The sequence below is a fragment of the Zonotrichia leucophrys genome, chromosome 1A, assembly GCF_028769735.1.
Source record: "Zonotrichia leucophrys gambelii isolate GWCS_2022_RI chromosome 1A, RI_Zleu_2.0, whole genome shotgun sequence".
Classification (NCBI taxonomy): domain Eukaryota; kingdom Metazoa; phylum Chordata; class Aves; order Passeriformes; family Passerellidae; genus Zonotrichia; species Zonotrichia leucophrys.
The window spans coordinates 46,907,585-46,917,584 of NC_088170.1; the positions used below are offsets into that span (position 1 = coordinate 46,907,585).

At 34.4% G+C, this 10,000-nt stretch overlaps 1 protein-coding gene across 18 annotated transcripts in view; it reads left to right on the plus strand.

Annotated features, from left to right (window-relative positions):
- The window catches only part of FOXP2 (forkhead box P2), a 405,934-nt gene that overhangs the window by 346,973 nt on the left and 48,961 nt on the right, over window positions 1-10,000 (plus strand). For all 18 annotated transcript variants that reach the window (XM_064702660.1, XM_064702670.1, XM_064702656.1 and 15 more), the window contains 3 exons: window positions 1-15; window positions 4,495-4,708; window positions 6,312-6,416. The exon at window positions 1-15 is cut by the window's left edge. In XM_064702660.1, the coding sequence (XP_064558730.1) occupies window positions 1-15; window positions 4,495-4,708; window positions 6,312-6,416 (334 nt within the window). The remainder of the gene's footprint in view (window positions 16-4,494; window positions 4,709-6,311; window positions 6,417-10,000) is intronic.

Below are 10,000 nucleotides of genomic sequence, written 5' to 3' on the forward strand. Positions count from 1 at the left end.
AGTCTCTGCCACAAGGTATTTCAGTAATACATGATTGGAGAAATTTCTAAATTCACAACTTTTTAGCCATTCCATTTGCCTCTGAACTTCAGAAATTTCCCATTAGGACACCTAAGCGTACTTTGTAATTGAAACTTTATTATTCATATTACCAAATTTTCTGGACACTGATAAGTTTTGCAGCATATACTTTTGGAAAAATAAAGACAGCTTTTTAGTGTTTTTTCCTAGATGGAAGGTGCATATTTATTGAGCTTATGTGCTGAAAACAATTTCTAATACCAGCAAAACTCAAGCATCATTGCTTTTCTCTGAGGAATCACTGAAATCTGATTTAGTGGAATGTTATTTCATTTAATATAAACAAAGAGGTATAAAATACATCCAAAAGTGATATTAGAGCCATTCAAAAGCTCAGTTTCTTTTCTTTTTCTTCTAAGAAAATAAAGTCTTTGGCATTGGAAAGCACTTTGAATCATCAATTTATGACAAGTGAATTTAGGGACAAGTCTTTAGGATTTATTTTCTTTTCTATTCCTTTGTATTAAATAGGTTAAATAGAACAACAAGTTTTGAAGGTGGTGTTTCCAATAGTAATGAACTTTGACTGACTGACAAATAACCGTAAAGACTTTTTTAAAAAAAAAAAATTCCTTTTGTCACTTTGATCAGGATTTCTCGCTGATGAAAATGAGCTCAAACTCTACTACTTGAAAGAAAATAGGGCACACAATTTTGAAACGTAAATTAGCGTGGAGATAAATGCTGCTAACATTTTAAGATAAGGTCAGTCTTCCCATCTAGGGGACTCTGTCTATAACCTGTGAGGTATATGTCTGTTTGTTTTACCATAGAGAGTTAAGTGTCTGTCATAAAAATTATACAATAATCTGATTTCTGATACCCCAGTCCTGGAATGAGCTTTGTTTAGGCTGTGTTCATAGCAGGTAACATTATTTTTAATTGGTGTTTATGCATGCAACTTGTTCCTCATTTGATTTCCTTTGAAATCAAAGCCTCAAAAATCAGATGAGCAAAAGCAGAGTACACAGCATATAGACAATCTAAAACACCCCTAAAACCCCAAACCAAAACAAACAAAAAATAAACCAAAACAATGAGAAAATCAGAGCTTGCAAATAAATGTGTTAATTTAATTGCGTAAAAAAGCTATGACACAAGCATATCTAAAGTCATGAAAGCTACAAGGAAAATGAGTCCTACTACACCAAATAGAACAGCAGTGGGGAGACAAGTTGATTCATAAATCTGGAGATGAGAGACGGGTAATTCTTGTTTCTTTTTGTAGGATTGGCTTGGACCAGAGTCAAAAAAAGCATGAAACACAGCTTCCCTCTGAACTGCTTTACCTTTTGCAATCTCCTCTTGTGCCATCTGTTGTTAGAGGAATTCCTCAGGTTTTCTCTCACATTAAGCTATCCCCATAGATTTCCCTCAGCGCTCCTACCCAATTGCATTGATATTCATTGTTTAATGCAACACTCATTCATCTGCTAGCATAAAAACAGAGAAAAAAACATTTTTAGTAGTCCTTAGGAGTAAACAGTTCTTTTAAAGACCTTTCTTTTACTCAAAGAATTAAGTCCAGCTGAACTCATAACAAAAAAGATTGGTAATAAAGAAATAAGAAATTACAAAATTTTATAGTTAAAATATATATGGATATATAGCCATCCATGTAACTGTATATGAATATATAGTAACATGGATGGCTAGAACACTGAAAGTAGCATGACGTATTTGTGTTTGTAAGTTATTGGTCATAAAGAGTCCCATAAACCACAAATTATTATTGGCAAAGTCTGAAAATATGCATATTACAAGTACAGCCGTGAGGTTTGCATATTTAAACAGTATTTTCTTCAAGTATAATTTCTGCCTTTAAAGAACAAGAGTGTTTCCCATATTTTCTTGATGGTCAGGTACCACAAATAAGATGCAGTAGGTGTTTTAGCATGTATTTTGTGACTAGGTCTTCACAATGCTGTATCCAAAACCAGTGATTAGCTGTGAGTTATTTCCATGTATTGTTGCATTGATGCTAATTAAATGCAAAGAACTGTAAATCACAGCAGTAAAAAGCCCCAGACAAACTAAACAAACAAAAAACCTCCAAAACACCAAGTCTTGATCGATCCATCTTGGAAAAAGAAAAATTGATGGTTTTTATAAGTGATGGTTTATTAAACATTTATTGAAACATAAAAATAGAGTAGGTAGAAGTTAAAAGAGTTACAAAAGTAATATTAAAATCCCCAAATTCTTGGTGTTTGTAAATTTCATAGGAAATCAGTATTTGACCTTTTTATTATAGTTCGTAATTTTTATTCCACTCTTGGTCCTCTTTTTGATCCTTTCCCCTTAAATATATTGTGGGGAGGGCATTTTAAGGGTTGTCACAGGCTATGAAACTTTAAAACTTACCCTACTTTTACATCCAGACTGAAATGTCTGTCAGCCTTTTCACAAGCCTCTAGTAAAAAGAGAGTTGGACTTTTTTAGACACAGATACCACAAAATTGCCATAATTTACAATTAATTACAAATCCGCTTATTAACTTTATACTTTTTAAGTCCCCTGCCCGTAATCCTTTTATCCTAAAAGGCAGCCTTTCAGGGTCCTCTGAAGAAGTGATGAAGTTAACCAGCCTGAGCCTAGAAATTTCTTGCTGCTTTAAGAAAGCCCCAGGTGAGCTGGGCAGGGCCAGCGTGGCAGGAGTCCCTGCCCGTGGAGAGGCCATTGCTGCCAGCCCTCCTGCACCCGCTCAGCTTGGGGGGCAGCTCTCACTCACCTCACACAGCACCCCCAGTTTGCTGATCTCAAATTAAATTCCTCTCACTAGAAGACATGGTATCTGCTCACCTAAACAGATGTTTTCATTCTTGGGTTTGGTGGTTTTTTTCAGTACAGAATTAGTTTATTTTTTTAACAGCGGGAGGAAGACTTTGAAGTAAATAATGTACTTCGTATATCATGCCACCTAAATGAATACATTATTTCAGTTTGATTTGTGACTACATTTGCAGGTAGCTATTATTTAGAACACTAAAGTGGGTTTTTTGCAGTGTTGCTGGAACATACCTCATGAACTCAGCAGTAATTACTTACCCTCATTAAACAATTGCAACCAGTATTACCATCACTCCCATTACCCATCTCTAATTCAATAAATTGGAGCCTGGCTTCTTTGCTTGCTTCCTAAAAACCTAGGGTTTTTCTATACAAATATGGTATAAAGTCCAGTTTTAGGACTTGCAATCAACTTTTTTTTACTTTTTCCTTATCTGAGTTTGCCAATGGGTGTTGGTATCTAAGGTAAAGATGCAGGACTCAAAGCAGTAATCTAAAAATGAGCTGGTTCATAATTAAAAAAAAAATCCCTGCCACCCACTTTGTTTAATACTTCCTCCAGAAATTAATATTTCTGTAAATAACTACTAATCTATTTTTAATAGTTTTGAATACTTCATGGTGAGATAGCTACTGAGAAGAATTAAAGAACTTCCTGTGCTTTCTTCATAATTTTTATTGAATCTCATTCAGTAGTCTGAGTTTATATGTTCTCAAAATAAAACATTATCTAATAAATAGATTTGCCAAACAGTAAAAAGCAGTCTTTACATTTTTCTACTGTATCTTATTAACCTGAATGAACAGATGCTTTCTAGTACTTTTCAGGACCAGAAATAAACAAACAAACAAATAAAACCCTAAAAAACCCACACACAATATTTTTATTCAAACAGCATCAAAATTTTGAATGTTTTGCATTCCAGCACATCTAGATGACCATGACTATGTTACCTAATTTTGGTTGTTGAGATGAAATAGAGAAGACAGATTTTGAGATACCCCTGGAACAAACCGTGTTAGGCTGAAGAACCTGGCTTTGAAATCATGAGATCTCTGGGCTTCATATTCTTTCCTGCATTTAATCAGTATTTTTCAAAAGTGATACGTCAAACTTACAAGGTCTGGCAGTGACAGAACTTGTATATATTTCTGATGAGCTATTCATCTTTCAAAATCTGGTTTCCTATCTTAGTTGCATCTCTAGTGCCAAGATAAGAGAATGCTCACAGCCTTTCTCTTGCCTGTGTTTTGAAGTCTTTACTTGAGGCAGAAGCATATTGTACTGTAGGTTTCCATGACTTCATGCAAACTTGAGCCAGACAACCCTAACACATATATATGAATACATTCAACATGCTTTTTGTGACCAAGGATGAATCCGGGAAACTACAAGTTTCCAGGCTGCAAGTGGAGTAGAGAGCAATTTTAAGCTCTCTTTTGTTTTATGTTTATGAATTTATGAATTTATGACTTTATGAATTTATGTTTTACTACATGTTGATTGTGCTGGTAAAACAGCATCAGCTTTATTGTTGGCATTAATCCATTAATAACACTGAGCTCACATATATGAAACTCTTTATGTTGTTATATTAGTGAGGCTCTCTTTCATTTTATAGCTGGCTTAAGTCCTGCTGAGATTCAGCAGTTATGGAAAGAAGTGACTGGAGTTCACAGTATGGAAGACAATGGCATTAAACATGGAGGGCTAGACCTCACTACTAACAATTCCTCCTCTACTACCTCCTCCACCACTTCCAAAGCATCACCACCAATAACTCATCATTCCATAGTGAATGGACAGTCTTCAGTTCTAAATGCAAGGCGAGACAGGTAATTCTGATGGGATTTCAACTGTGCTTATCATTTGACGTGAAGCGGTTGTATAACATCTTAAGTCACATGATTTCCAATCAAAAAATAGCTCTTTATAGAGGTTTATTAAGAGATCGTGGAACCTGATCTTCCAGAATAGTTTATCAGTAGGGCGTAATTTTCCGTAATAGTGTCTAACTGTGCAGACACAACAAAATTACCTGCATGTGGTTTTATAACTCATGAACTTATGATTGTTTGGGTAAAAGTTAATCACAGAGTCAAGTGGGCTGGTGTAGGGGTGTAAATGCACATTTGTGGGCACTTTTTGTAGCTGCATAGTTTCATTCATGTTTAACACACCTGGCAGTCAGGCCCTTACTGTTGAATCACACTCCCGGTTTCATTGACAAAGTAAATCTATATGAGTTGTCAAGGCTGTAATTCAGTGCAAAGATTCTATATTAAAAGTGCTTCAAAACAGTATATTAAGACATTTCTCATGTTGTTTATTTCTTGTGAAAAGAACCACTAAATTTTCTGTCTTTTATGCATGACAGTTTATTTAGACATATTTCCTATAAATTTTCCATGTTGCTAGTGTAATACAGTGGAATTCCATCATACGGATGAAATTAAAATCATTTGTAGACACATTGACAGATATTATTTACTCTTCCTTAATTTCAAGTAATGGTTTAAATACAAGAGTATGTAATATCTGTTACACTTACCAGTAAATACATTAGTGTAGTGAGATATACTACATCTCAATATAAGATGAAATTTAATTGTGTGTATATAACCTAAATTGCAAGTAATTGTCTTTTCAAAAAATTTTCTATGTAGTTATTTTAATACTTAGGAGACTATGATTTAAGTCTCTCTCATGCTCATATGACTGTGAGAGCAGTTTTCAATCATTATTTTGTATTATTTAAAAATCTGAAAACCTTTGTAGTAGTACTTTTAGTTATTATCACTTTTTTGTTTATATCTCACATAATGGTTCTTTGCTTCAGTATGTCACCTACATCCACAGAATAATTCCCTGAATTTCTTTGATAACTCATCATGGATGAAACAATTGCAGAAGTTCCAGAAAAAGGCATGGAGTACAGCTAGGGATATTTATGAAGCCACATAGTTAATGAAAGCAATACTTGTGAACAAAAATATTTATTAATGGAAGCAACTTTATTTTTATACACATTGAGCATAAAATTCAAATATTATTTTGAACATTCACAATATTCAGGAATTCTGACTGTCAGTCTTCAATATTTATACTTAGAATTGATCATTTCTGAGTGTATTTTTTATTTATAGGTAAATGTTACACCAAGGTCATATGGCATAATTAGCATATGGTATTATACAGTCATCTTATTTTTTCATCCTTTATTAACAGTCATCTTTGGCTCTATTTCTTCTCTAATTGGAACATCATCTAGCCTTGGCAGTTGAACTATTCAATAGAACGATTAAATTTTTCTGACTGCTCTGAGCTAAATTGACCTGTTTTGACCTGTTTGTCACTGATCGTAACCTGACAGGCGCTAGCAGCCTCCAACGATTATGGCTTTTGAGATGAATCTGATGCCTTATTCTTTTGCTACAGCTCGTCACATGAGGAGACTGGGGCCTCCCATACTCTCTATGGTCATGGAGTTTGCAAATGGCCTGGCTGTGAAAGCGTTTGTGAAGATTTTGGACAATTTTTAAAGTAGGTGGATTTTTATTCGTTGGTACAAAATGGTTCAAGGCAAGGGAAAGTGAAAGACAGCAAACAAAGTTTTACTGTAAACCATTTCAGAGATTTTTTTTGTGTGTATTTCATGCAACTGGATAATCGAGGCTATTGGCAGAGGGTCAAATTGTTATCCTTTCTTTCATGTCGAACACTTTTGCAGGCCTTTCAATAGCACAGTGTTTAATCCTCTTATTATCCTTTACTGAAATGGAGCCTCAGAAAATTTGAAGAGATGCTTTAGATTTTATATTGGATAGTAGGAGTATGAAAAAGCACTTTTTAAATTCTGACAGTTTGTATGAAGTGGGAATTACTGTGTATAGTATAAATAAAAAAGCACAAAGGCCTAAGCATGACCATTTAACTCTTACTTGCTAATCTATTTTTGCTTTTATTCTTGCATGTGCACAAGGTACATAAAAAACCCACAGTGTACAGGTGGGTTTGCACCTTTCAGGAATGAAAAGTAATGTCATTGCTTTTTCAGCATTTGGTTTAGCCAGCTATTTTCAAAATCATAGCATTTAGGAAGTGACACAGCTTTTCCTTTTCATCTGCATCTTCAAACTGCAATGGGTTTCTGCAATTTTTCCTTTTTGTTTATTTCAAAGTATTTACTAGTATTTCTGTGTTCATTTGAATTTTCAATAGCAGCACTGATTTGATACCTGTGTACATTATGGACTGGTCTTTGTTAGAAGAGCCATACTCATTTGGCATGCAATAGATCTTAATGGAAAGCTACAGATAGGCTTATATAGATGAGTAACTTCAGGGGCTGAGACTCTTATGTTGTCATGGTGCAGCTAACAGGGTGAATGAACTGTTTCATGCTTCATCAACAATTAAGTTAATTAGCTCATTTGAAATTGCACTGCTTTGTTGCCAGGATGTTGGCAGCAACATCAAAAGATGTGTTTACAAATGGCAAACTACGGGGTATATAACAGAAGCACCTTAACAGCAGTCCATACCCGCTCAGTATTACAATAACTTTTATGATAGAATTATGGCAATACTATTCATAAAGTATTTGCAATGCTTTCTCTGTCTTTCAGTTTTAAATTAAGTAACTTACACTGACTTGCAAATTGTATGTAGGTATCACTCCTGACAAATTTTTGTTTATTAAGTAGAATGTCAAAACAATGGCTTATTATTAAAGAAAACTGTATAGGATTTAAAAGAACCTGATTTACATAAGTTTGTATTAAAAGGAAAATGAAATCTCCCAAATTCAATGTAGTGTTCTAAGTATTATTAATAATAAGAATTTAAACTCATTTAGCTTAAGCATTTTCCTTTTCAAGAAAAACTACGTTTCCTGAATACGTCCATCCATCCAGCCTATAGTGATGCTAATTCTTTGGGCAGACTTTGCACATCTATTATGTCAGGTCTCTTGTTATAATCCATGATCAGTAAAACCATTTTGATTAAGGCAGTGTAGTGCCAGGTTTACAGATGCTCTTGCTTTCCTCAACCAAATAACCCTGGAAAATGTGAAAGTGACACATAACATCTTGATAATTCTGGTGCAGAAGCAATAGGGTTTACAGCAGTGTCATGGCTTTTTGTCCTATACATCAGCACAAGCTGTCCTAGAATATTTTGTTATTTCTTCTTTTCACTCAAGTCTGTTTACTGTGCCCTTAAAACAAATAAGAAGTCATGATGCTGAATAGGAGAATTTGTTTATGAAATAGAAATATTTCTTCATTTTGCACTAGCGTTAAGATGGAAATCAATACATAACCTTGCATTAGATCCTTTAGTACCTTTTCATGTTCAAGCTAATGCAAAATCCCCATTACAATTAAAAAACATTTTCTTTCAATTAAATATCAACTTTTAGTCCAAAGATTGACCATTTTTCCAACCCATTAACTTTATAGGGGATGACAGGACTAATGGCTGTAGTTTTTAAGGCTTTGCTCTTAGTCTAATCTTTGTTGCAATGTTTCAGGTTCTCTGACTTGAAACAATATGATACCTGTGTTAAGAGAGTTAATGCAAGTATACTGTACCAAAATGAAATATTAATAAGGTACTCTACCCCAATCTAGTAGTCTGTATTTCTGTAATATGCTTATGACAACTTTGAAGAGTGCCTGGTTTATGAAGTGACCTGCAACTTCTGCTCAGAAAATAGTTTACCTAGAAGCTTGATGTAAAAGAAGAAAAACAAGCAGAAGCTCCAAGAAAGAGGATTAGGACAGAAAAGACCAGTTTGGCTTCACTTGGCTAATCAGGGAAATGATTTAGGGTGAAGTGACAAATAACTTTCAACAAATGACTTAAAGCTACAAAAAGCCACTTTCACCCTTACCTTTTTTTTTAAATCCAACTGGAATTGTTTATATTTTTAAAAGTAATTTGAGGACATTGCAATTAGCTACAGTTCTTTTCAGGTATTCTGAATGGTTCAAGAAGTTTCACATTAAGTGAAACTATATTAATGCTAGGAAACATATGCAATGGTTTAAGAAAGTACAATGAATCTTCTTCACAGTAAATTTCTGTATTTATAACAAAACCTAAACCCATATGCTTTCTTTCGTATCCCTCAACTACAGACACAGACCCATGGTTTATATTTCTGTCTCTGTAAGGTGGTATTAACTTATAGGTGCTCATGCATGCAAGATCACTTTGACTATTGAGTAAAAACAGCTTTTGGCATAAAAAATGCTTCAACATTTAAAGACAAATCAGAAAATGTCATTACATAGCTACAAAAAAGATGACAAGATTTAAAGAAAATTTCGGGCCCTGACATGATTCAGTAAGTGTCAAAAAGCTTATGAAAACTTGGAACTTTGCTGTGAAACAAGTGTTGACAGAAACTAACCATTTTCAGGTCTCTAAGTAAGGAAACCAATAGATCTCTCAAAGCATTTAACATTATTCTCCATGATAGTTTTTTAAATGTCAGAATGCAATAACATATAACAAAACTTCAGGGTATTTTGTCTGCAAAATTAATTATCATTCCACTAGTCCTAAGTCAGCTTGAGCAGGAAGGATTTGACTTATTGTGCTTGAACCAGAAGGTTTACAATACAACATTCCAGCCAGCAGACAAGTGTTCTTTAACCTGCATGCGGCGGACGCCAGCAAACACAACACAGGCTACAGTACAAAGATGGGTAATGTTTTCCTCTGTAGAGACAGGGGAAAAGAAATCATGATAGACAGGATAGGCCAGCTTTCCAGTTTATATATGGGCCATGTTTAAAAGTCTACAGAGAATAGTGACCAAGCATCATAGTCAGGATGACAGAAAAAAACCATGCTAAGACATAACTTAATTAAATATAATTAGTGCCATATAAAAAATGCTGGTTCTTTTTTTTTTTCTCCCTCTTTCAGCTGTGAAGTGATACACAACATTATGTACTTTCCTACCTAGAGTGCATTGTTGGGTTTTTTTGGTCTTTTACTGGGTGGTATGGCTGTAAAATGATGACCTCAAGAATCTTCCTTGAACTTGTCAGAATGTTGTTTCTTTTGGTGACAGTGCCACCATCTCTCAAAACTAAGGCATCTGACATAAT